Source organism: Molothrus aeneus, chromosome 27 (assembly GCF_037042795.1).
Source record: "Molothrus aeneus isolate 106 chromosome 27, BPBGC_Maene_1.0, whole genome shotgun sequence".
NCBI lineage: Eukaryota > Metazoa > Chordata > Aves > Passeriformes > Icteridae > Molothrus > Molothrus aeneus.
Window position 1 is genome coordinate 3681755 of NC_089672.1, and position 26949 is coordinate 3708703.

A 26949-nucleotide genomic window follows, 5' to 3' on the forward strand; every position below is an offset into this window, starting at 1 on the left:
GAGCTCCTAGGCATGGAAAGTCACGAGAGGGACTGGGAGCTGCTCTGGTTCCACGGGGTGGCCTGACGGGCCCGGAGATGACCTAACTCTTTAGGATCAAACTGGGCCCAGTCAAGGCCAGTTGACTGGGAAGAGCCCCCGGTAGCGGGACCGGGTCGGAAGCAACGTGAGTCCCAAACTGAGTGTGTCCCGTCACAGATTTATGTTCTTTTTCAAAGACATTCTGGAGCCAGGCCGGGATCTTTTGGCATCCAACTGACCTGGAAGCAGCTCTTAGGTTTGGTTTTCTTTCTTCTTTTTCCTTCTTTTTGTTGGTTGGTTTTTTTTTTTTTTTAATTATTTTTCATGTTTGTACAATCTTCTGGATATTTTTTTCCCGAGAAGGAGTAAAAAGGGAGTGTTGGAAACTTAACAAACAGGATTAAAGCCTTGAGCGCTTAAGGAAAAAAAAAACAAAACAAAACAGGTTAAGGAACTTAATCCAGGATGGATCTGCAGGAGCCCCAGCAGCTGGGAATGTTTGCAGAGAGCGAGCTGATGTCGGTGGGGATGGACACGTTCATCCACCGCATCGACTCCACCGAGGTCATTTACCAGCCCCGGCGCAAACGGGCCAAGCTCATCGGCAAGTACCTCATGGGAGACCTGCTGGGAGAGGGCTCCTACGGCAAAGTCAAGGAGATGCTGGACTCAGAGACCCTGTGCAGGAGAGCTGTGAAGATCCTGAAGAAGAAGAAGCTGCGCCGGATCCCCAACGGGGAGGCCAACGTGAAAAAGTGAGTAAAGAGGTCTGGGAGCTGGATGGGTGAGCTTGGTCCTTGTTTAGCAGCTGAGCTCCTGTGTTGTTTTAGCTGACAGCGTGGCTCTGCTGTGGAAGTGCTTTCTAATCCACAGGTATTTAGTAATCTCTTCCCTCTGAACAGCAGCCAGTGCTCTGGGTGAGGCTGTGCACAGGTTCCCAAGGGCTGGGACAGTCTGGAATACACCACTTTGGTGTCATTTCATGGATAAAATATTGTTTCTTAAAGCAATTCCTCTGTGTCCTCTCACCTTTCCCAGCCAGCAGCGCCTGGGTGAGGCAAGACCTTACAAACACACCTGGTGTCCTCACAGGGTCATTCCTCTATCTGCCCAGGTGTTCCAAAGGCCCTGGAGCTCTCTGTGGCGGCAATTCCTCCTCTCACCCATGCAGAAGGTGGCTGGAACAGGACCCAATATATGGGGCACCCGATGGGCACAGGAAGTTTTGGCTTTTTTTCCTTGGTTTCATTTCTAAGGTCCTTGGGAGTTAACTCAAGGCTGTCCCCAGCTGATTTCTGTGGCTGTAAAATGGGGCCAAGGGTTGTCAGCTCTCCGTGCCTCTGCCACACCTGGTTACTCGGGGCACAAAGCCCTCGTGAACCCCAGGAGGGGCTGGATCAGTGGGGCTGGTGTGGGAACTTTCCCTTCCGTGGACCTCGCAGCAGCTGCGTCCCAGCCCTGCCAAGAGCCTCTTATCAGCCCTGCAGGAGCCTCTGCAGCCCAAACAACCCATGAGGGTTTATCTAGGCTGGGAGGGAGAGCTCTGAGAGGTCGAGGATATTCTTGTGCTGTTCTGCTGTGGGTGAGCCCTGACCTGCAGAGTCCCGTGTCTGTCCCTCAGTTTGATTTCCCAGTTTAGCTGTGGGATATTTCACATCCTGTCCCAGCACTGCTGTCAGGGAGCTCTCTCACTTTGCCTTCCAACCTTTCTTGACAGCCTTGGCTGTGGAACAGTCACATCCCAAGGCTGGGACCTCCCTGTCTCTCCCTTCCTGGCTCAGGTTCAGGATCGAGCAAACTTGGTTAATGTGTAATAAAATGTTTCTTGTTTTTCTGGTGGAGGCTGAGTGCCCCGTCCCTGGGTCCCTCCACGGGCACATCCAGAGCTGCCACTGGGGAACCTGGAGATCGTTTCCTCCTTAGGGGAGCTTTCAATGTAAATTAGGTAAAAAGAGCTTGCCCACATCAGGAGAGTTGCCTGCTCTCAGAGCCATGGGAATGCTCCTGTGTCCTGAGGTGAACTCTGTGGAAGTTTTATTCACACCCAGAATGGGGCTGTGAGTATCAGATGGGTCATTAAGGGAGTTATTAAAAGGGACTTTCTGTGGACTTTTCCTGGCTCAGTCCCACCTGCTCCAAAACACCAAGGCAGATTTTAGGTCTTGCCTTGTACCCAGGGGTTTACTTTAGTTCAAGTTCCTATTTCTGTTCCCTCATCCTTTTACCTCTGCCCACCTCTCCATGTGCTTTATCTGCTGCTTCGGTGGGGAATTTTAAGGCAAACTGTTGTATTTTGTGGTTCCCTGGTCCCCTGGCACTCCTGAGCTTATCAGAACCCTTCAGCACTGCTGTGAGAGGGAGTGAAAGCTGTGTCTGCTCTGAGTGTGAGATATGTGACCAAACCCAGGTGTCTGAGTCCTCAGTGTGGGAGGAACAAAGTGCAGTGGGGTCTCCAGGTAGTGCTGGACACGACACTGACACAGTATTTTAATGTCAACATGGCCAGATTGAACTGGAATCTCACTTTGGGCAGCTGTGTTGGAGCGGTTTTGGGGAGTTTATGCCCAAAAACTGCTCCTGTGCACAGGACAGCAGGAAATCAGTTTGTGGGCTGGATCACACTGTTGGGTCCTGCTTTCTCTCTTGGAATCTGATCACTGAAGTGGTTTCCAGTGTTTCCTACCACACAGGGAAAAGCTGCACGTGAGGCTTGGGCTGTTGGGCAGAGGTGATTGATTGAGTTACTGTGGTGGGCTCCTGCCTCAGAGCTGCTTCAGCTGTGCTGATAGCACAGGAATGGAATTGTCATCCAAGGAAATCCCTGGAAAACGCTTCCTAGACAGTGGCCCTTGGGTAATTCCACAAGCAGTAGCACACAGGGAGTAATGAGAGTGCACTAATGAGCTGTGGAGGATCATAGAGGTCTGAGCTTGGGCACCTGGAGATGTTGGGCTGGAAATAGGATGTTAATGCCAACCTTGGGTCACTCCTTGCTGATATCCCAGGCCACAGCCTCATCCCTGCCCCAGCCCTGTCTCCTGGTGTTCTGGAGACCCAGAAATTGCAACTAAAACGTGTTTGGGACTTAAATCAAATTATTTTTCTCTACCCCAAAATACTCCACTTCTGCCCCAGGAAAATGAGCCCTGAAGGACTCTCTGAGTCCTGGAGAGGATATTGAGGGCTTCAACTTGTAAGACACAGTTTCCTTAAATCTATTGGGAGAATCATTTCTCTTTAGAGCAGGTGGAGGTGGCTCATTCAGGCGGACACTGCAGAGTCTCATCCCTGCAAAAAAAAAAAGGAGTTTAGTGGGATTGCCAAAAAGAGGCAGGAAAACCTGGCAGCCTGTGGCTGCAGCAGCAGCAGAGGTTTAATAACGCCGTGTGCTAATAGCCTGAGACGTTAATTAAGTGTTTGGGGCTCTGTGGGATCCCAAGTGCCCTGTGCTGTACTTACCACCTCAGCGATTGCTCTGCTTGGAATTTGTGCTCCTTGGAATTCCTCTGAGGGTTAACCTGGGTTATGGGGATGTGCTGTAGCGGTTCCTGGGGTCTGCAAATCCCAAACTGGAACCTCCAAACAGGGACAGCTCTGCTGGGGAAGGATTTGCTGGAAGCTCTGGAGGTGTGAGCTCAGGTGGGAATGAGCTGATCCCTCCTCCTCAGAGACGTGTTCCCCTTGGAGCTGTGTGGCTCAAGGACTTCCTCTGCTGAGCTGGATGTTTGCTTGGGTTGAGAGGTGAAATGCTGGGACCTGTACTCCGTGGAAGAGCCCAGAATTCTATATTCTGATGGATATAGAATTCGGAATGCCAGACATCCCTGCAGGAGCAGGATGTGGATGGAATCTTGGGGCTAGGAAAGAGAAAAAGAGACACTGAAATCTTCCTGGCGCTTCCAGCCCTTGGGCTCACACACTCCTGGAGCAGGTGCTGCACTTCCTAAGCTGCCAGGATGTTGTGGGAAGAACCTTGTGAACCAAAGGAAGGCAATGAATCTTTTGGCTGTGTTTGGCTGTGTTTTGTTAGGCTGGGAACAAAGCTGTAGGAAGAACACTGGATCTCACAGTGGAGATGTCCAGGAAGGGGAATCTGCTTTCCAGGCTGCCTTTGGCCTGTTCCAAAACGCTGTGGCACATGGAACAAGGGGGCAGCTTTGCTATTTACAGTTCTGAGCAGCAACACCCCCTGTTATTTACCAGAGCAGGTACCTTGCAGAGGATAAATCTTAATCCAGCAGGATGAGCTTAATGGATCTGACAGAGCTCGAGTTAGGTCTTTTTTCCCCCTTGTCTCCTTCCCTTGGAAGCAGGCCTTGGCCTCTGGCAGCCTGTCTGCTCACACACTTGCAGTGGGCTGTGGTGGGGTTTTGTTGGTAGTTTTGGAAGAAAAAAAGAATCAAATTTAGGCCTGTTCTGAGGAGGTGAGACCTATGTTCCCCTACTGGAGGGGTTTGCAAAGGGAGATGGGATTGGAGGTGACTGGGCTGGCTGTCCCTGCTCCTCAGGCATTCCAGAGCAAAAGAGGGGCTAAAAATAGAAGTAATCTTTCCTCTGGGAAAAGGGTGGCTTGGCCTCTGCCCCAGGGGTGGGGGCACTGCCCTGGCATTTTGGATTGGTTCGCAGAGTCCTCCTGGGGGGGGGAATCATTACAGAAACATGAGATATTTATTTGTCTGTTGAAGGTGGGAGGAATTCGTGTTTGTGCTTCTGAGTTGTATTACAGGGAATGAGCTGTTTGGATCAGGATTTTAAATGTGTTCCCAACATTTTGGCCTTAAAGTTGTGTATGAGTGTGTTTGCTCCCCTCTGGCAGCCCTGGTTGGATCCCTCAACCCTCTCCTTTCATGCTGCAGGATCTCCTCAGCTCCACACTGACACTGGCTGCTGTTCCTTGTGCTAATTTAATCCACTTCAGCCCTTTGGTCATTCCTATAATTAGACTTGTCTGCCATGTCCACACAATACTTGGGAGTTTTGCCGTGGTATCCTGGATCTCTGCTCAGCTCTTGGTGGATTCTTCTAAATCCAGAGCTGAGAAAGGAGTCTCTGGCCTTAATTTTGGTAGTGAAATAATTCACACTGCTCAGGCATCCTTAAAAGATCAGTGAGGATTCTCGTTGCACTCCTGCATTGGAGAAGCCCTTTCCAAGGAGCAGCTCCTGGTTGTTGCTCAGCCTTTGTGCTGGCCCCAGCTCATTACTGGAGCTGCTAATTGTGCCCGTGAGGGGCCCTGAGCTGGCTTTGGGCAGGGGCTCTCACTTCCAAGGCTGTGCTCAGAATTCCTTGTAATGCTGCTTCCCAGAGGCTGAGCTGATGAAGTGTGACCACACTGCTTAAAGCACTCACCAGATCACTCTGGGAAGGAGAATTTGGGAGCTCAGCACAGCCCAGGATGGAGCAGCAGCAGAACAAAGTGAAAAGCAGGACATGCACTGCCAGGCACCAACAGAACCACCCTGACCTGACTGTCCTGCTCTGCCTGTTTCTCCACAGCTGGCATCTAGTGGGATTTTGTAGGATGAGTTTAATGCAAAAGAGACTAAACTGTGGTTTGGGACAGGTACAAAATCCCTGGAGCCAAAGATCAGAACAGCTGACAGAAGGTGACATTCAAGGGACTGTTCCTCAAGCCAAGGGAAGGTGGCTCCTCACTGTTTTACCTTATTTATTCCCCACAAACACAGCATTCACTTCAGGTCTCTGAGCCATTCAGTCTAATTAAGTTTGGGTGAAATTTTGGAAGAAATGGAGTTGGGAATAAGCTTTTTAAATGTCACTTTTTCCTTGTCTCTTCCTGCAGGGAGATCCAGCTCCTGCGGAGATTACGGCACAAAAACGTCATCCAGCTGGTAGATGTGTTGTACAACGAGGAGAAACAGAAAATATATCCTTTTGCACAGGGCTGGTGATCAAATTTGAGCTGCCACTGTTCTCTGCTGTACTTCTGCTTTTGGGAAGGCCCTTTTGGATGTTTCTTAAGCTTAAATTTTTGCAGCTAAATTGCTTTCGCTGCTAATAACCATCCTGCCCACCTGGCAGACTTTGCACACAAATACAAATTCACACACACACTGATCAAGGCAATTTTATCCTCACTTTGCTGGATTTTGTGTGACTCTGCCACGCTGAGAGCACTTTGTCTGAACCAGTGTGGAAGTTCCTGGGGCTGATCCCTTGTAGCATATGTTATAAATGGATCCTTTTATTTTTGACAGTGTTTTCTAAGTACTGTCTTCTTATTACAGTACTCCAGAAAAGGAGTAATTTAATTGTGTGCATTAATTAGATCAAACACTCTGCCACCAGATCATTAGGATAAAGGAGTGTGACAGCTTCTGCTTGTTCTGTGGCCTCTACAGAGTGAGGGGACTGCAAGTCAATTATTGATAGAGAGATCCTGGTTAATTAGGTAGAAGGGAGGAGGCAGCAGGGGGAAAAGGAGCCCGAGAGAGACATCGTGTGTTGGTACCAGGTGATGACAACACAAAACCATCCCTGGGAAATGGGATCTCTCCAAGGATGCTCCTTGCTGGACTTTGAGCAGTGCTGGTCCAGAGTTGGTTTTCAATGCTTTTCCCTTGCAAGGACAGGTTGGCTTTTTTGTTTTTATCTTTATCTGCTTCTACACTCTCACAAAGTTTGTTCCTCCCTGTGCTGATTCTGACAATAACTGGGGGGATTGGTTTCCACTGGAACTTGGAGCAGGAATTCATCCATGATTTTGTTCAAGCCCTTCCCCAGCTCCTGAGTGGCACTGCCTGTGCTGCATGTCCTGGGCTGTGATAGAGCAGACCTTGAGCAGCCACATGGGGAACAATTTTGGGAACAGATCCAGCAGAAAAGGGACTGTTTGCTTGAGGCTGCCCTGGGAGCAGGGCCCTGAGTCATGCACAGGCCTGTGCTGGTTCCTTGTAGGAGGCAGAGTTGGGATTTAGGGGGAGATGTCAACTTCCCCGTTGGTGATTAAATAGAAAAATCCTAATTTCCAGACAAGCACTGTGGGATTGGAAATTGGGGCTGTGGAAGGAAGGATTTTGTTCCCACCTGAGTGTTCTGTTGCTGGGGGAGGAGCACTGCAGGCTTGAGCTGTTTGTCATAGAGTCACAGAATGGCTGGAGTTTAAAAGGACATTAAAGCTCATCCCATTCCACCACTGCCATGGGCAGAGACACCTTCCACTATCCCAGGTTGCTCCAAGCCCCATCCAGCCTGGCCTTGGACACTGCCAGGCATCCAGGGGCAGCCACAGCTGCTCTGGGGAACCTCACCATCCTCACAGGGAAGATTTTTTTCCTAATCTCCCATCTAATCCCCCTGTCTGCCAGTGTGAAGCGATTTCCCCCTGTCATGTCACTGTGTCCTCTTCTAAAAAATCCCTCCCCATCTTTCTTGTAGGCTCCCTTCAGGTTAAAACAGCGTTTGAGCAACTCACCTAATAAAAACCTTCAGTGATTTTTTTTTTTTTGTGAGAAAGGGAAAACTGTGGCAACTGGATTAAAAATATCAATGACTTTTAGTATTTAAGGGCAGTTTGCTGGCCTGCTGTGGCTGGGAGTGCAGAGCTAGTGGTGAATGGAGAACTCATCCAGGCAGAAAATGAACCCAGTTCCATGAGCAGCATCCCAGGGATCCCATTACCAGTGTGTAGAGCTGAGTGTGGGAGCAGAAGCCCTTGAGGAGGAGAACTGAGAGCTTGGGGCACCTGTAACAGATCTGCTCCAGCCTGGGAGTCTGTTCTCTAATCTGATTGATCAACCTGAAGTGGATCAGTGACCAGGGAGGGGTGAGGAGCAGCCTGGCTGTTAATGACACCCAGCCAGGGCTGTCCTTGAGCCTCTTTGCTCCCCAGGAGCTGGTTTGGATTATCTACCACCACTGTTGTTCTCCTGACAGTGGGAGAGTTGGTGTATTCCAAATCTGATAGGAGTAGTTCACAGATTTCTTCTTTAATAAGAAAGGCTAGGAATGAATTTTGGGAGCTCTCTCTCTTCTGTTCTTGCTTTTGTTGATTTTATTGATCTGAGAATATTCATACCCATCATAAATTCTGGTTTAGGGTAAATTTAGAGTATTTTAGGGTCTCTCATGGGGAGTGGAGAAGGAATTTAATGAGTTTTCAGTGTTTGGAGCTGCTAGATGGAACATGCTGGAAAGGGGCAGCAGAGTCTTCAGCCCAGATCCCACACAGGGCAGGAGTTTCTCTTCTGCCTCTTCTACCTCAGGTGGCTTCTTGGGGCAAAAGTAACTTATTTTGGGTTTAGATTAAGAAGGCAACTGCCTGGAGGAATAACTGACCATGCTCAGGATTGTAGGGGAGCCCTGGCAGCCTCTGCTCTTGTCAGGACACTCCCCAATGTCCCAGGGTCTGTTCTCCCAGGCCCCTCCAAGCCAAACTTTGCCTTCAAAAGCCCAGGGAGAGGAGAAAACAGACAACTACAGCATCAGGCAGTCTGGTTCCTATTTTTTTGGCCCCAACATTAAAGCTTACGGAGATAAAAACTGGAATATGCTGCAAGGGAACAAATGCTGCAAAGTGCCAGCAGCTCTTGGCATTCTGTTGTAACTGTTTTTATCCATGTGGTTTCACAAAGCTTCTCAGCTCTCCAAGGATCCTTTTTCCTGCTGCTGGAATACTCCTGTGGAGCTGGGGGTAAGCAGCAGCTGTTTCACAGAGCACACAGCTGGGTTGTTTGGGACAGGGAGTGAGGAATAACCAGCTTTGGGGAAGGTGGTGGGAGCTCACTTTGAGCTGCAGAACACCCAGGGCCCTGGGGGAATGGGCTGCAGCTCTTCTGCCAGGGAGTTCCCAACTTTCTGTGCCCACTTCAAGGTATTTCCCTGTTCTCTGTCATGCCTGTGAGATCTCCAGCTTATTTTCTGTGGAGTTCCCATCCTATTGCAGGTCTGGTCACAGAGCTGCAGATGCTCATTTGGCAGAAGGATTTTCCTGTAGGTGCTTTCCTGTCCTGTGGGAGCTGGAGGAACATTCCCTCAGCACTTGGGAAGTGCAGCCATTCCCTCTGGGATGGGGCTGCTGCCCATCTGATGAATGTTTAACACTGAGTGTTGACCCTGGAGCTTCCTTAACTCTGCCCTCACGTATATGGTGATGGAGTACTGTGTGTGTGGGATGCAGGAAATGCTGGACAGTGTCCCAGAAAAGAGGTTTCCAGTGTTTCAGGCTCACGGGTAAGTTCTGTTCCTGTCCCCACTGTGTTCTCTTGAGTTCACTCTGCTCAGACTGTGTTTGAAAGCAAACCTGGCTTTGTGCAGTAATTTCATATTTTACACCCATGCAAAAAAGTGAAAAGCTCTTGAAGTGGCCAGCAGGGATTGCCCTTAGATTCTGGGAAGAAAACCATCCTTCTATTGATTTTTCTGTTATTTTTGTTTTACTTCATGAGCTGCCCAAGAGCCCCCGTGCTCTTGCCTTGCCAAGGGGTGTGAGGGGGGAATCTCCTGCCTAAATGGAGGTCAAGCCACAGTTCAGCATCAGAAAAGACCTTAAAGGCCTTGGGATGGATTAGGGATTGGCAATATCCAGCATGATCTAGTAGCTGGAGTAGTTAGCTGGGATAAGCTGGAGCCCCTTTTACTCCTCAAGGAAAGAAACCTGAGAATTCTGGGAATAAATAACAAAAAACATTGTCAGGATCAAATCAGGGCAGAGCAGCAAATCCGTGGCAACTACATAATTTTATGGTCATATTGTCATTTTAGTTTAAGAGATCTCTGAGATTACAGACAGCCTAAGTGAAATTCAGGCACATTAATGTTATTTCTGGGTTATTATGAGATGAAACATTTGCCTCTACAACTGCCAGGCTGCGTGTGGGTTACGATGATGGCCCAGAGTCTCTGACCACAGCAAAAAGCTCCTTTCTACTGGCTAAAAGTGTTTGATTTTTTTTCCCCCTCTCCCTCTCTCTGCAGGTACTTTTGTCAGCTTATAGATGGCTTAGAATACTTGCACAGCCAAGGGATTGTCCACAAGGATATAAAACCTGGGAACCTCCTGCTAACAACCAATGGGACACTAAAAATATCTGATTTAGGCGTAGCAGAGGTATGTGAGAAGCACAGCAAAGTCAGAATGGGACATTCTAGATTGAGGTCACCTCTGTGGTGTCATTGATTTATTGTGCATTTAGGTTTTTGTTCTGTTGCTCTTGCAGAGTGCTCTGAGTGACTCTGAATATGTATTGCAATTGGCAAAGCACTTCTTTTGGTAACAGCATGAAACCTCTGCTCAGGAAACACAGAGAGAAGGAAGATGTCAATCTTGGATGAGCCCAAAAGTGGGGGGAAATGGGGATAAGCTGCATAACCTTATCCTTCTTTTTATATGGAAACTGTCTTAGGTAGGAGAGGTGCAAGACTTGTCACTGTGGCGTGTGGCTGCTGTGGTGGCATGATCTTATCATCTGTAGATGTTCAGTAGAGGAGTTTTCCCCTTTTGTTTCCCAGGTGGAACTTTTCCAAGAGTCACAGTTTGTTTTCCTTGGAAGCCTGACACTGTTTGGTCTCTCCTGCCTCAGGCATTGCATCCGTTTGCGGAGGACGACACGTGCAGGACGAGCCAAGGGTCGCCAGCATTCCAGCCCCCAGAAATTGCCAATGGCCTTGACACCTTTTCAGGCTTTAAAGTCGACATCTGGTCTGCAGGGGTGACACTGTGAGTGCTCAGGAGCCCCCAAGAACTTCACAATTAATGACACCCTCAGATAGCTCAGTCCTGGCCCAGCTCTGTCGTCGCTGCTCTCGTGTGGTGGGGGGAGCTGAGAGGGGGGTGCTGCTCTCTCCTCTGGGTGGGTTTATGCTCCCCAAAGTACCTGTAATTCTGCACAAGGGGATCTTTGCTCTCCATGAGTGGCTCTGCAGCTCCCAGAGGCACAGCCAGGGCAGTAACAGAAACCACAAGTATCTCCAGTATTTATTTTTAAGTTTTTTCTGTCCTAGACTGTGATGAAGGCAGGCTAAACTTAAAGAGGTTTTGCACATACTACCAGATATTCCTCTTTTGGTTTCCCCTTGGCTGCTTTTGGCTTATGTAGTCAGGTAAGAACCGAGTACCTGTGGTCTGCTTCTCATCCTGCTTCTCCTTCTGCCTTCACAGATACAACATCACAACGGGTCTGTACCCTTTTGAAGGGGATAATATCTATAAATTATTTGAAAACATCGGGAAAGGCGACTACACAATTCCAGAGGATTGTGGTCCTCCACTCTCAGACTTATTGAGAGGTGAGTCTTCCCAGCTGGTTCCAAAAGGGGTAACATTTATAGATGCAACAACTCCTCAGCTTGCAGAGTGCAAGAAGTGCCAGAGCTTCCTTCCAAGTGTCTTTTGAGGATATGGGATCCTTTTAGTCAGGGAGGTTATACTTATAGCCTTACAAGACTCTGGCAGATCTCCAGCAGTGGTGTTTTCCTGAGATCCACCAATGCCCTGCACAGCTCACAGCCACTGCTGTATAGAGTTGGTTCTTGCATTGCTTCCTGTGCTCTGAGAAGCTTTTACATCTAAAGACAAAGCCCACAAGAGGTTTATGTTTAAATTTAAATTAGGTTTAAATTTAAAATGGCATACTAGCATTGATGCAGGACAGTGACAGCACTCTGATGCTGTGTCCAGGCTTTCCCTAATGTCACACACGGAGTAGTCAGGTCTGCTGTCCCTCCTCATCAGCCTCGCCTCTGGACTTGTCTCAAGTCCCATTTGTTTCCTTCCCCCCAAATTCAGAGCTGCAGGATATTGGAGCAGTGACAGGTTCCCAGTTTCACAGCAGGGCTGGGATAGGGCCACAAGGACCAGGAGAGTGCACTTTCTGGGGAGAAAGTTGTGGGGTTTTTTGTTTTTTGTTTTTTTTATTCCCATCACTTATTGCAGCAGCTTGATGTTTAGTGCTGAAGAGTCTCTACCTGTGAAAGCTGAGTCAGGCAGGGCAGCAGTTGTGCTGTGCACAGCAGGCAGCCTGGTGAGCCTCTTTGGCAGGAGCTGGGATGTGATTCCAGCCTGTGGGAGAGCCTGACCAGCATTCCCAGTGCCTCCTCTCCAGCAGAACAGCCGGGTGCAGCTGTGCTCCCCAGCCCTCAGCACAGGCTCATCCTCTCCTTTCTCTTCAGCTCTCTGTGAGCAATCAGCCCCCAGATGCAGGATGTTTGTCTTGTTTCACGTTGGTTTTCCTGTTCCTTGTGCTCTGTGGGGTTGGTGAGGGGCTGGGGGGCACTGAGTGCCTCTCTGCTGGCAGCGAGTCAGCTCTGCAGGGCTCTCGGCTGGGTGCAGGTCCCCAGGCCTCAGCGCGGGTCCCCGGGCCTCAGCGCGGGTCCCCAGGCCTCAGCGCAGATCCCCAGGCCTCAGCGCGGGCCCCTAGGCCTCAGTGCAGGTTCCCTGGCTCAGTTCAGGGCCCCGGGGCTGGGCGCAGGTCCCCCGGGGCTGGGTTCAGGGCCTCAGGCTCAGCACAGGTCCCCCGGGGCTGGGTTCAGGGTCCCCCGGGGCTGGGTTCAGGGTCCCCCGGGGCTGGGTTCAGGGTCCCCCGGGGCTGGGTTCAGGGTCCCCCGGGGCTGGGTTCAGGGTCCCCCGGGGCTGGGTTCGGGTCCCCCGGGGCTGGGTTCAGGGTCCCCCGGGGCTGGGTTCGGGTCCCCCGGGGCTGGGTTCGGGTCCCCCGGGGCTGGGTTCGGGTCCCCCGGGGCTGGGTTCGGGTCCCCCGGGGCTGGGTTCGGGTCCCCCGGGCTGGGTGCAGGTCCCCTAGCTCGGTGCAGAGCCCCGGGCTCAGTGCAGGGACCCAGCTCCTGGCTCCGTGCAGGTCCCCGGGCTCCGTGCAGGGACCCAGCCTCAGGCTCCGTACAGGTCCCCGGGCTCCATGCAGGGACCCAGCTCCTGGCTCCGTGCAGGTCCCCGGGCTCCGTGCAGGGACCCAGCTCCTGGCTCGGTGCCGGCCGTGCTGGCGGCAGGTGGTGCTGTCAGTCCGAGCTCTTCCGCTGCCGCCACCGGGGCTCCCCCGGCCCCTCAGCACCGAGGAGCTGCCAGACCCCCGCAGCCCCCCTCGGAGGTTATTTTAGCTTCCCTGGCTCCGTGCCAATGATGAAATCAGTTATTTCCATGTGTTTCCAAAAGCATTAGCCAGCTTTAGCAGCTCTCCGAAGGCGTTACATAAGGCAGCGCTTCCAATGGCGCTCGGCACAGCCAGGATCTGCCTGAGCCCGACAAGGGGCTGCTCACGGCCTGATGTGCCTCACATTGTACCTGCCAGCCCCAGGGAACAGTGGCCTGAGCTCCCTGTGGCATTTGGCTTGTGACTGCTGACTCCAAACGTGGCCTTTTAATGAGCTGGGAATTGCCCAAATGGAGCAAATGCTGCATTCCTGTTGGTCCAGCAGCAGCTCTCCTAAAGCATCCAGCAGAACTCCTTGGAGGTTTGTGATCAGCCTCTCAGCTGCACTTAGTGCTTCCCCCAGGGAAAAGGAGCGTGGCAGATTTCTCTTTTCCTGTGCTGAGGATATTGACAGCTTAAAATCTTGTGCTTCATTAACACAATAACTCCCCTCCTAGTTCTCTTCCCACCCCTGCATGAGAGCTGGAGCCAGAATTACCTACTCTTCCCTCTGCCTGATTTTACATGGCAGAGCCTTGAAATCTGGTGTCCTTTGTCCATCTCTTACAGCCTGAGTCTCCTCCTGCATCCTCACTGCTCTCAGTTTGTTTGTCTGCATCCCTTCTGTGCTTCAGCACCACAGAGGTGGGAGTTGAGTGGGTTTGGCAAGGAGAGGAGCTTGCCTGGGAGGAGGTGACCAGACCCCTTTCTTTCAGGGCATAGGGAAGCCCTAAGGATCCCTTTTCCTGTCCTCTCTCCCACCTGACAACAGTCTTCCACCCCTCATCTTGCTGTGTGCAAGCTGCTAAATTGCAAAAGCTGGCGTAGCCTTCTGATATTCCCCTTTCTTGCACATTTTCCAATGGTCAGCATGCCAGGTGGCCTCGAGAGGGATGAATTTTGGGGTGGAATTGCCCCAGCTCTGCCTGCTCTGGAGGCCTGAGCAGCTCCCCAGCATCTGCTGAAGGCCAGGGCTGAGCTGTGCAGCCATGGCACCATGTAGCTATGGTGACAAACCTGGATGCTTTATTTAGTTCCTGCTTTTTCCTCCAGAACATCTGCATTTCCTGGTGGGTGCCTGCTCCTCCTGCAGCAGGCTGGAGCTGAATCCATTGCCTGTGGATCAGATACTGTAGGTGGCTGTGTTTGTGTGAGCAGCACAGACACCCCCAGCTCAGCTCTGTCGCTCTGGTGCTTTTGTCTCATCTTTGTGTTGATTTGAAAGGCTCTAAAAGCCCTCACAGGGCTGCAAGTGCCTGGTCTGGGTTTGAGTGAGGCAGAATTCAGTGCAGCAAAGTGCTCATTTCCTCTGTCTGCCAGGGCTGTGCTGACCACAGGCACCACAGCCAGGCTATGAAGCAAACACAAACACACTTTGTAAGGCTTTTTTGTTCTTCTGTTGACTACTTTTGTAGTGTGTCTTTACTTTTTCTTCCCCTTGAGCTTTTTCTTATCTTTGTTCCCTTTTTCCAGAACAGCAGAGTTTAGAGGACTTAAAGCTTCAGTGGTATTTAGCTTGTAAAGAGACTCGCATGACAGTATATCCTCCAGATTAGTTGGGATGCTGCTCCTCATTTTGTCTCCCTAATCAGGGATGAAGCTTTATTTGTACTCTTCAGGGATGGAAGGAAGGGCTGGTGCTGTTTTGTGTGTGCAGTCAGGAGAGATGTGTCAGAGTAGAAGGGTTTATAAATAGTCTTAAGGTTCTTCTGGCAGCATCTGCCCATGGCTTATCAACTCCTGTGCACTTTGCTTCTGGATCAGAAAAATGCACAAGGTCAGCTTTCCTCCTCCTGGGCTAATAGACTTTTACTGGAAGAGGAAGCTCTGAGGCTGCAGCTCTGCATTAATCAGCATCTGGATTGATTTCCAGGCCCTGAGACCTGGGACATGGTGGTTGGATCCTCAGCAGTTTGTTTTGTCACTTCCATGACCTTCCCTTGCTGGGACAGTGAGAGGATGCATCCTGGTGACAGTGGGATGCTTTAATTCTGCTGTGGCAGGGGTCCCCAGGGCTGTCTGTGCCCTTCCAGAGGCTTGGCCTAGATCACAGGCTCAAGATTTGCCTGCAGAGGGAGTTTGTGACCAGAACAGCCAGCTGAGTGCAGGGAGAGGGAGAAGGTCCTGCCTCATTTACAGATTGGCCTCACACTGCTTTTACAGTGGTTGTTAAATATTGATCCAAGTTGGAGACTGAAATGGAATCCAGGTTGAGTCTGTTAATTTTGCTGTTGGATTTCTTCCTGCTTCTCCAGTCCCACACCTGAGACTGTCCTGTGTTCTGAACTCCAGGAATTCTGCCCTGGAGCTGTGCCTGTCCGGGATGACTGAGTGTGATGAGGGGCTGGGTGGTGTGAGGAGCTCAGGGCAGATCCATGATCTCCAGTTTCTGGGCTGTCACTTGATGTGATTTTGAAAGGGTTTTGAAACTGTTGATGTGCTGCAGAGGACACGATACCCCTGTCTGGGCACGGCTGTGTGGTGTCTGTTCTTATCAGTTTAATACCTGATAATTCTCAATGAGGGGACTTCATATTTTAGAAGTCATTTCCTCATAGAAAGGGTTGTCAGGCACCCAGTGAGGTTTGGAGCCCCCATCCCTGGTGGCCTCCAAAGAACACCTGGACATGACCCTCAGGGTGACAAATTGGGGATCAGCCACAGGCTAAACTCAGTGATTCTGTGGCCCCCCTGTATGCACACAGCAAATCCTCTGGGAATACTGGGGAGCAGAGCTTACACTTGGGCCTCCTGAAGCATTCCCTGGCACAGGCTGTCCCATCCCTGCTCGCAGATAAACTCCAGGGAAGTCTTTACCCTAAATGGCCGCAAGCGGCGGCTGCTGCGGGCAGGCGCTCCAGGATGACTTGCCTGGTGAATAGAACATGATGTTTTGTCTTGCTGAAGCCTCTCTTCAGTGCAGGACTTGAGCCACGGAGTTGCCACGAGTGACTCAGAGCTGAATGTATGAATGTACATTTTCAGTGAGGACACTTTCAGATGTTGCCCCAAATGTGGTCATTTTCTCATTGAAGTAACAATTCCTTTTGCTTGATTATTTTCCTTCTGCCTTTTTAATGGCTTCAGAGCAACAGCTCCCTGTGCTGTGGCTGTTTGTGACTACTGCTCTTTTAATCATTTACCTTCAACTTCTTCTCCTGCTTGTACCGGTTTCATCTGGTAAATGCCTTCAATTTCAAAAACACCTTGAAGTGTGGTTTTTAAATAAATCAGTGGGGGGAGTGGGTGGTGTCCTGACTTCCTGTTTCTTATGACATGAATAAGAGAACCCAACCAATACTTGTCCCCTAATCTTCATGTGAGAGCTCTTTGCAGCCCTATTTCTTAAAAAGAGAAAAAAAAAAAGCCAACTCATTTGGGAAGCTCAGCTGTGAAACTGTCTGATCATCTTATTAATAGGTTCTTTAATTAGGTGTGGGATGGGTTTTTTTCCTCTGAACTTCTTTCTTTTTCTGTAATGTGAGGAGAAATTCCATCTGAACGTGAGAAAACTCCTTTGCTGCCAGGGTTGAGCTCTGGAACAAGTTGCACTTGTGGGGAGGGCGGGGGTGGGTGTTGTAGAGTTTCCATCCTCAAAGACCCTCAAAACCCAGTCCAAACAATGCAAAACTCTGAGGAATTGGGCTCTGAGGACTCCAGTGCCTTGAGCCAGGAACCTGCCCTGTGACCTGGAGAGCTCTTCCTGGATTGCTTTAACTTCCTTCATGTGATGTCATGTGGATCAGTGGTGATCCCATCTGCCTTAAAGCTCTTAATGCTGTCACTAGCATGGATAAACCTTCCCAAACTGCCAGGGCAAAGTGTATTTTGGGTTCTGGGGGTGAAATAACCTCAGTCTTTCCCCACTTTACTGTCCTATCTCCCCTCTTTGCCCAAGTCCTGATCTGATGTGATATGAACAGACTGACATAGATGTTCTGGAGCAGTTTTTGGTATCACATGTGCAGTGGTGATTTATCTCTTCCATGACCTTTGAATTGTAGGTTCTCATCTCCAAGGCCCTTGCAGCTTCCTGCCTGTACTAGGATGTGTCTCTCCAGCCCTCACTTCCCAAGTGTCCACCCCGATATCCTGCACCTTTGTGTTCTCAGTGTGTCCTTGTCCTGGCTCTCCCCAGCACTCTGCACTCTTTGCTCCTGTCCTGACTTTCTGAATTCCTGTTTGACAGTGAGTGCTGCTTCCCAGACTTTTCCTGTTGCTGGGTTCCTCCTGTTCCAACCCATCTCCAAACCCTCATTTTTTCATGCAACCTGTTCAAGACTTCACAGTGCAGGTGCTTGAGGAGCAACAAGAGATCATCCAGTAAAAGCAAAACTCCTTGCAGTGTTCAGCCATGAGGCTTTGTTAATGTTCAGAAGGTGAATATATTCCTGGAACCTTCATTGGAGAATATCTTGGATGCTGCTGGATGAAACTCTCGAGGTTCCATTGGCTCATTTCTGAAGAATATGGCAAAATTTTCTCCTTGCCTTCTGTTGAGTTGTGAAGCTTCTGAAATGCAGTGGAGCAGAGTGGGCATCCCAGGAGGCTGTTTAAGGAATCCACCTCCCTTTCTCCCAGAGAGAATAGGCATGAGCTGCTTTTCCTGTCCCTGCTCTGCTCACCACCCACCCCAGCTACCTCAGCAGATGATCCCAGAAATCCAATCCTGGCCAGGGCACAGGGATGGGCAGCAGGATGGCTTTTTTTTTTGTTGTTGATTCTCCCCTGCTGCACCTCAGAATAGAATTCCACTAGACCAGAGGCTCTGGGACACTGTGGACATATGCTGTGCCTGAGGCTTTGGCTCTTCCATGGAGGTGGTTTAATGGAATTATCTCTACAATGCAAATTCTTGATGGGAGAGTTTCTTGGAGCTGTGATTGAGGGCTGGACAAGCCTCAGTCCCTGCACTGGGAGGGAGGGATGGGCTGTACCTGCAGGTGGGAAGCTGAGGAACAGACTGGAACAGGTCAGCAATGGGACTGGGATTTTATGCTGAGTTTCCTGTGGCTGGTGGAGCAAATCCTGCCTGAAGCTGCCAGGACTGGCCACAGCATGGCAGTCGGGGAGGGAAGAGCAGACCTTTGTGCTTCCTGGCTTTGACTCAGCTGAGAGTGTCTGTGATCACACCTGGACTTCTTTTCTTCTTTTCAGGGATGCTTGAATACGACCCAGCCAAGAGGTTCTCAATACAGCAAATAAGGCAGCACAAGTGAGTGTTCTCTCCCTGCTCCTCCTGTACCTGTGCTCCTGCTCTCACTTTCTGTTTCCTTTTGACAGCAGACACATGCAAGTCACTACATCTCCTTCCTCCAGCTCTGCTGGGGCTCTGGCAACCTCCACTTGGCTTTTTTCCTCCTATTAGAGCATCCGGTGGAGCACTGGAATTGCTAACCAGTAAATAAGGAATATGTTGGAAGTCTGTTTGTGGCATGCCTGCTTCTGGATAATTAAGGGTTCTGGATAATTTTTTCCAGAGGCCAGCAAGTACTAATGGAGCAGAACAGGAGGTCCTGAAAGCTGTGTTATTATAGTAGGACTGTTCAGTAATGGGTGTTAGTTCTGGCCAGTCTGGGGACAGAAATATCCCCTGGTATTTGCTCCATATGGAGTCAGCATGTGGAAAAGTGTTCCAGGACAATAGGAAATATTTTTTTTTTCCTTTCTCTTTAATATCACAGTCCTCCCTCCCCCATATCCTCCCCCATTTTCCATGCCATAGTCAGGGGGGGAAATGCCCCGTTATCACTGAGGGTTTTTTTTCAGGATCTGTTTGAACATGCAGGCTCTGAGCAGAGATTTCCTGGGCGGATAAAAGTACAAGAACAAAAAGCATCATGAGGCTGCTTCACTGCGGAGGCTGCATTAGCTTATCTCCTCTTGGAATGGGAAGTGCTTCTGAGGACAGGCAGAGCTGCCTCTGGACTGCAGCTGCTTGGCCTGTGAGCTTTCCCTGATCCTTTTGAGAGCTGTAAAAGCAAGGATGTGATCCAGGGTGATGCTGAGCCCACTCCATGCTGCAGGAACATGCTGCTTTCCTCTTGTGTTTTTGGAAAAGCCGTGTGCTGTCAGGTGATGGTGCCTGGGCAGTGCCCAAGGAGCCACAGCCAGAACTGAGAGGCCTGAAGTGCACTGGGGTTCCACAGGGAGCAAATGGAACCAGCTCCAACAGAGATTGGAGGGACCAGGGTGCAAGCAGAGCTGGGGAGGCAAGGCTTATGGAGCTTCCCAGGTGATTAATTAATTGTAAGGACTCTTTTGTAGTAGCCAAGCCCCATGCCTGGATTATTTCAGGGGCTCTGGGCATCTTCCATTCAAGGCTGCCTTTCCCTCCCAGTACCAGTACCATGACCAGAGGGCATCAGCTTGCCCTGCTTTGTCAGGAAGCACTGCAAAGAAGCAGGAATTAAGTCTGTGGAGTCATCAGTAGGTGTTGAGAAAAGCACTAAAAGCACTTCCCTTCCTGTGGCTGCAGTGGCCACCCCTGAGCTCAGGAGCTGCCCTGGGCCCTCATGGGTCACTGCCAGGTGACTGAGCTGCTTCCCCAATTCCAGATACTCCATTTTGCCCTCCTCCCACGTGGCAGTGATTTTTTTTGTGTCAGTGCTGCCCAGCTGGAGGCACAGAGGGGTCTCCAGAGACGCTGCCTGTAGTTGGAAAGCTGAAGAAACTGGAGCACACCTCTGGCACGGGGCAGCCACCCAGCTCCTCAGCTGCTGTGCTGAGGTTTTTCATCCCACAGCACCAAGAGGGGCTGAGGAAAGGCTCTAGCTGCAAACCCAGGAGCATTTCTAAGGCTTAGGCTCTTAGTAGTTTTGTGTGAGCTTAGCCAGTGCTTCTTAACAGGCTTTTCTCCCCTATTGGTAATTGCCTCCTTCCTCCTGCTGTGGCATCTAGTAATTACATCAAGCACAGCAGAGCTTGTGGCCTGGGCCCTGGATGTGTCTGTCTAGCTTCTTTTTTGTGCTAAAGAATCCAGAGCTTGGTTCTCCTGCCTTTTCTTTAAATAGAAGCTTAGCCCTGATGCTTAACCTGACCCTGTTTTTTTGGGTTTTTTTTTTGTAAATGGAACACAGCAGTCAGGACAGCAGGCAGCCATTCAGGGATTGGGAAAGCACTTTAGTAAGAAGACATTTGATTTCTAGAACCCTTAGATTTCATGTATTGGGGTGAGTAAATCATTAATGATTGTGGGTTTCTCTACACTCCACCCTGCAAAAACATGTGCTAAGGACAGGAACTAAACCAGAAAAACATCAAGCAACTTCCCCAGGCTGCCCTGCTGGGATGGATCCCATCTCAAACCAGAATCACCCCGTGCATTTCTATGCTGCTGGAAGTCTCCTTTTATGTCTTTGAGCTGCTGTTCCTGAGGACTCACTCATATGGACAGGGAGGATCATCAAAGTGCTCTGAAACCAGCAGGAGCAGCCCCTGGGCCCCAGGCAGGGGTTCTGCACTCAGGCTGCTGGACCAGGCTCGTGTTCCCCTGCCCTGTGGGAAGGGTGATCCCAAGGGAAGCATCACAGAGCCACAGAGGCTCAGGATCCATCCTTCCCCACTTCCATCAAGTGTGAAGGCCCCTGCAGTGGGATCAGGGATAAAATCAGTGGCTGTGGGGCACTGAGAAACCACCAAGGGAGCACAGAGTGCTGTTCCACAGGGAGCAGAGCTGCAGGAGGCAGGGAAGGCATCCAGGCAGCCCAGCAATGGTAATCCAGCCATTCCTCCCATCATTCCTGTCAGCTATTCCAAATGCTTTTGCCCCTGCAGCAGCAGAGGAATGCTGGAGGAAGAGTCTGCTGAGTTTCATCCCTGCCAGCTGCTTTCCTCACTCCTGCAGCTCAACTGCATCAAACTCCTGTCTCTGCACTTTTAGTGGAGTGAGACAAAGCAAAATGCTGCTATGTTCAACCCAGTCCATGCAGAGCAGACCTGGAGCTGGAAATGGAAATGAGTTCAACTTCTCCCAGCCTGTCATCTCAGAATTTAGGAACTGCCAGAAACCAACCCCTGAAGTAGCAATGGAAGAGCCTGAGAACCTGCTTTCCCTGGAAGGATCAGGGTGGAATGATGTTCAGTGGAAAACCAGTGCTCATAGCTCAACTCTATGAATATTTGGTGCTCCTGGGCTGGGGATTGTAGGACAGAGAGGAAAAGCTGCCAAGAGCTCAGGAGTTCCAACCTCCTCCCTGTGGATTATCCACCACCTCCCCTCTGCCCTGTGCTTTTGCTGAAGGACTTCCTGCATTTTGTTACTAATTCACTGACCTGCTGCAGCACTCAAAGTGATGAAGTGGATGCAGAATTCTACCTCTGTCCCTTGTTTCCAAGGCAACCATCTTCCCTTCCCTCTCTACAAGTGTCACACTTAATTTGTTCAGGCGCGGATCCGACTGCAGGAGTTCATAGCACGAGAGGGGAGGCACTTCCACTTTTTGGTGGTGGAGGTGCAAATTAACCTGCAGGCTGGGCTCTCCTCCTGCCCTCTGGAGCTGCTGTGCTGCCTTCCCCAGCTCCTGTGGGCTCTGGGATGCTGTGCTGTTTAAACCTGGGGACCAAACCCCTTGGGAATCTGTGTGGTGCTGTTGAGGGCTCCTCTGTAGGGACTGACTGTGCTCTTGGGCTGTGTTTGAGGGAGGGAGAGAGGCTTCTCTGAGCCTCTGCTGCTGCCTGTGCACTTGAGGGCTTTCTCCATCCCTTCTCCGTAGTGCCAGGCAGTGATCTCCCCTCAGCAGGACACAAAGAAGCATTCCTCTTCCTTCCTGAGGCACCTGGCTCAATTTTCCTGCCCTCTGGCAGGACGTGGAAGGGATGTTTCCTTCTTTTACCCACCTTCTGCAAATCAGTTTTGTAACGTGGTGTGTTAAAGGACTGAATCTCCAGAACTTCTTGCAGGAGTCTGAGCCATCTCTGCTCAGCTGGGAGGAGCTGCTGTTTTCATACTTTTGTTTGTTCTGAACCTGACTGAAGAGCTTGGGACATCTCTTGATGCAGAACACTGCTCTGTGTGTGTGTTGCCTCTCCCTGGGACATTGTGTGCCTTCCCCAGTTGCCTGTGAGGGAGCTGAGCTAAACTGGAGCCCTGTTCATTGCTGCTTGTGGTGACAGTGACCTTCCAGGGAGCTCGAGGCCCTTACATGGCATCACAGGAGGTGGAGAATTGCTCATCCTGACCCTGGCTGGCAGGGCAGGGAGCTGCAGCTTGGCATCTGCTCTCAGAGAAAACCATCCCTGTGCAAACCAAGCCAACTGCAATGTTTGTGACCCAAATGGGAAGTGAATAGCTGGGAGTGTTGGAAAGCTGCAGCTGTGCTTACAAGATTCTTATTTTAACCTTGCTTATACCAGGACTTGAAAAGAGCAGAGGGAGGACTTGTGATGGGAGATCTGAGCTTGGGAGCTGCAAACCAAACAGGCTCATTAAGCACTGGGCAACCCAGATTCCTCTTTTCCTTCAGTCCTTGACCCTTGCTGTCTTATCTCCCTGTGGCTGACAGCAGCTGTCTGGCCACTTCTGCCTAGCAGGATCACAATTAACACTTGTGCTGCTGCAGGCTGGGGGTTCTGAGCTTTGCAGGCTCCTCAATGAGCTTGTGGAATAGGAGGAAATAATCCCTTACTACTGCTGCCTTCACTCTGAAGCATTTCTAAGCCACTCCCAGCCCTTTGAAGCATAGAGCAGAGAGGAATCTGCTTCTTGCAGAGGGATGTTCTGCACAAGGGGCAATTCTGAGATCCAAAATCTTTTTTTTTTTTGCCCTCAAGGTTAAAGCAGCTGCCACGAGCACCAGGTAACTGTGTGTGTGCCAGTGCAGTAGGCTCAGAAAACATCCCTGAAACTGGGAATAACTGGTGGAACACTCATCAGCAGGGCTCTGACCCAGCCCTTGTTTGGGGTTGTGGTGAGGGCAGGGTTGAGGAGAGGCTTTATCTCATGGCCATCACTGACCAGGAGGTGCTGCTTTCTGGCTCAGGCAGTGGCTTCCTGAGGCAGATGAGGGTGTTCCAAAAGCCAGTGGTCCTCAGCTGAAGAGCAAATCTTCAGTGACAACCTCCAGCACCAGCACAGAAAGTAAAATGTCTGTCCCTGCTGGAAAATCCTTGCCAGGAAATACTCCACTACTCCATACAGAATTGCTCAAGGCTCCTTCCAAGAGGTCTTTGATTTTTCTTAGAACTTCAATGGATTTCTCTTTTCACTCTCTATCCTCATTACCATATATGCATATGCAAGTGTTTGAAATCACCTCCCAGAGGATGGAAGCATAATGACTGGAGTACAGTGATTCAGGTTTCTGCTGCTAATAAAAACCTATTTTTACTCTCCTGGTAAGTAGGACAGGAGGGAAGAGTGAGGCAGAGCTGAAATACAGCAAAATAAAAACACCAGTTGCCATAGACTTCCAGGCGTTTTTCCCTTTAAAATTCTCCTTTCAACTGCCATCATCACTCTGATCTCATTTGTCCTGGATATTCCCTTCTCCTGAGGTCTCTGGTGTGGAGTTTGGATCCCTCAAGCCCCAGTGCCCCTGGCAAAATCAGCTGGTTGCTGGTGGTTCCTCTGGCCCTGTGCTGCTGATCCTGCCAGGCTGGATCAGCCCAGGCTGGGTTTGCTGTCTTGGCAGTCTCTTCCTCAATGAACAGAGTCTCCAGAGAAGAGAAATGGATTGGTCCCATTAGGAGAGCAGTGTGCCATGCATGTCACCAAGGAATCCATCCCTGGATCTGGGAGGGGCCCTGGGCCAGAATTGAGTGATGTTGTCCAGCAGCTGAGATGGGCTTTGTTCAACTCCTGTAGTGCCCCTTCAGGGACTAGAGGTGACAATTGCCAGACGAGATGTGATGCAGTTTCTATCCCTCTTCCCAAACAACACCTTCCTCCCTGCAGACAAGGGGCTGCAAAACTCCATCGCTGCAGAGAAAACAGTTGAAAGATGCTAATGGTGAGGCAGTTTCTGGATGAGAACTCACCCCTCCCTTGAATCCTGCCTGATTTGTCCCAGTAGCTGCATTTCCATTTGTTTATCTCCTCACTCCTCTCTTTCCCTGATAGTTTTGTTAGAATCCCAGGTTTTTTTTAGGCCGACTGTCAAAGCAGTGTAAGACTAGAACAAAATGATAATTACAGCTCTGCGCAGGAGGTGCCTTCAGCCTTCCTTCCTGAAAGGAATTTGGAACTGGGGTGATAAAAACCAGATGGCTCAGGTTGGTGAGAGTTCTTGGGCTGGCTCAGGCCCTCCTCCGTGCTTGGAGGCCAGGAGTTACAGGATGCCAACTGCAGGGTGGGAAGCATTTGTGTCCTATCAGGCTCATGTGGGCTGCAAAGTTGTGTTAGAGGTACCTGAATCTGGAGGAACTTCTGCTCCCACCCACATTTAGGGGGTCATTGGGAGTGTGGAGGCTCCAGCAGCCTTCCAGGAAACTTTGGGTGCCCACATGCAGCACTGGGAGATGTCCCAGACAGTCTGGAGTCAGAGCTCTGCTATGGGAGCACGATGAAAACCTAAGAGGTTTATCCCATCTGGCTCTGGGATGCTGCTGGAAGCAGCCTGCTGGATTCCTGATCTGATTAAGAACAGCTTTCAGATATCCTTTCCTGGCCAGATGGCAGCACAGGGTTTGGTGGTGATAGGAGTCCCTTGAGACAGGGGGGGATAAAAAGATAAAGTAGAAGCATTTCTGCTGTGGCCTTGGTGCAAACTGGCTTTTAGAGGAAACTGCTGCAGTAAGTGCCCCTCTCCTCAGGCTGGGATCCTGCAAATTTGTGGGTTTTTGGATGATTTGGATCAGCCTCAGCTTTGGGATAGGGGAAGTTCCTTCTGCCCTGCTTGCTTGGATAATAAAACTCAGGAGCTCTGGCAGCTCTGCTGATGTGTTTTGACTTACAGGTAGTTTGGGCTGGAGTTGGTGATGGAGAGAATGGTCCTGAGCTTCCCTCTGTGCCTGTCCCTCTGTTCCTGTCCTATCCCAGTGTGTCCCAATGCTGGCACCTGCCCAGACCTTTTGTTTTCTCCTGACCTGGCACGGGTGGAACTCCCAGCTCGGAATATTCAGGTGGGCTGGGGCCATCCTCATTGGAGGACTCCTGCATGCCTTGTGCACTGACCCAGCTCTGCCCTTGGACTCTCTGCAGCTGGTTTAGGAAGAAACATGCTCAGGCAGAGGCGCTGGTGCCCATCCCTCCCAGCCCGGAGACAAAGGACAGGTGGAGGAGCATGACGGCGGTGCCTTACCTGGAGGATCTGCATGGCTACAATGAGGAAGAGGATGATGACTTGTATGACATTGAAGATGATATCATCTACACTCAGGACTTCACAGTACCAGGTAGGGGAGAAGTGGTTCTGGGGGATTTTTTTTTTTTTTGGGTTTAAAGCTTTTTTAGGAAAGGCCTCGAGGTCTGAATGATCCTTTCAGCAGAGGAGATTCTTGGCTCTAGAATGGTGTGAGTGAGCCATGATGCTTCAGATTCCTCAGTCCTTGATTTGATCAGCCAGGATGCCCATCCCAGTGTTACCCCAGTGCCAGCTTCTTCCCATCTCCCAGGAACAGCTGCTGCTGGACTCTGCTGTTCAGCACAGTTAATTCTTTGGGCAAATTTTGCTAGAACGAGTTGTGAACAGAGCCCTGAAATGACTCTGCCTTCAGGGTATGTGGCACACCTGGGGGATCCCCTGGTCCCAGCCTGGTCCTTGCCTTCCCCAGCTCCATGTCCATCCCAGCTGAGCAGGGTGAGCCCCATGCAGGCGGGTGTCTGAGGTTAAGGATCACACTGGGAGCACTGACACCAGGAATTTCACCCTCCTCATACAAACAGCAGCGTTTAAACCCAAATCAGAGCTGTCATGGCAGATGACAGGCAGATCTTCCATGTTCTCTATGTAACTTGTGCTGTTTCAGAGGGATTAGAGACCTAAAGGATGAGAGGGGCTGGTGAGGTGGGATGTGCAGTGTTTGTGGTGGGCAGGAATCCCCTCAACACTGGGAACACACTCATGGGAGGAGCAGGGTGAGGAGGGTCCCAGCACAGACCCTTGGTGGGTTTGTGAGGCATTGAAGAGGTGGGGGCAGCTGCTGAGGGAATAAATGTGAATTTTTCCACCAAAATCTTCCTGCAGCATCCCTTTGAACCTGCCCAGTGCTGCATTTCTAGCAGCGATCCCATATTAAAATATAAATGAAAAGCCCCCATGTACATGGGGGATCAGTTCAGCTGTGGCTCTGCTGGGCAGCCAGAGCAGGAGTGTGAGTGACTCATGGCTGGGGGTGGGTGTTGGGTTTGAGGGGGGGGGAAGAGGAAACCTCATTAAATCCTGTGTTCTTCAGAGGAAGAAGGGGCTTTGAGGAAGTGCTTTCATTTTTAAAGGGTTATTTAAAGATTCATGCAGCTCTGTGGGGAGATGTAAATGTTCCAAGCCCTTGGTTCAATCGGTGTTAAACATCCCATCCAGGGAAGGGCTAGGAGAGGATGGAGGAGAGGATGGCTGTGGCCTGGAGGCAGAATCCTCTCCCCACTCTTGTGCAGCGAAGGGATGTGGTCATCCTGGTCTTGCTTGGTGCTTTTGTGCTGCCTCAGGTCTGGAGGCTGAGCTCTGCTCTTTCCCGTCCTACATTAACCCCTCCTCTGCTACAGCCCCATCCTGCAGCACCTGCTCCTGGGTTTTTCAGGCTGAGGCTGGAAAATACAGCCAGGACTGGAGCTTCTGAGCCAAGCCTGGTGCTCAGGAAGCTGCATTCCTGGCTGCTCACGGTGCCTGTGTGCTCAGTCTGACAAACAGCGATTAAAAGCCTCTTTGCGGTGTTATTTTGAAACCTTTTTTGGTGC

At 50.5% G+C, this 26949-nt stretch overlaps 1 protein-coding gene across 1 annotated transcript in view; it reads left to right on the forward strand.

Moving 5' to 3' along the window:
- The first annotated feature begins 337 nt into the window (after positions 1-337).
- The window catches only part of STK11 (serine/threonine kinase 11), a 31215-nt gene continuing 4603 nt past the window's right edge, over positions 338-26949 (forward strand). The window contains exons 1-8 of the mRNA XM_066566453.1: positions 338-776; positions 5825-5908; positions 9124-9213; positions 9958-10090; positions 10563-10699; positions 11141-11268; positions 18276-18333; positions 25258-25451. Of these exons, the coding sequence (XP_066422550.1) occupies positions 487-776; positions 5825-5908; positions 9124-9213; positions 9958-10090; positions 10563-10699; positions 11141-11268; positions 18276-18333; positions 25258-25451 (1114 nt within the window). The 5' untranslated portion in view covers positions 338-486. The remainder of the gene's footprint in view (positions 777-5824; positions 5909-9123; positions 9214-9957; positions 10091-10562; positions 10700-11140; positions 11269-18275; positions 18334-25257; positions 25452-26949) is intronic.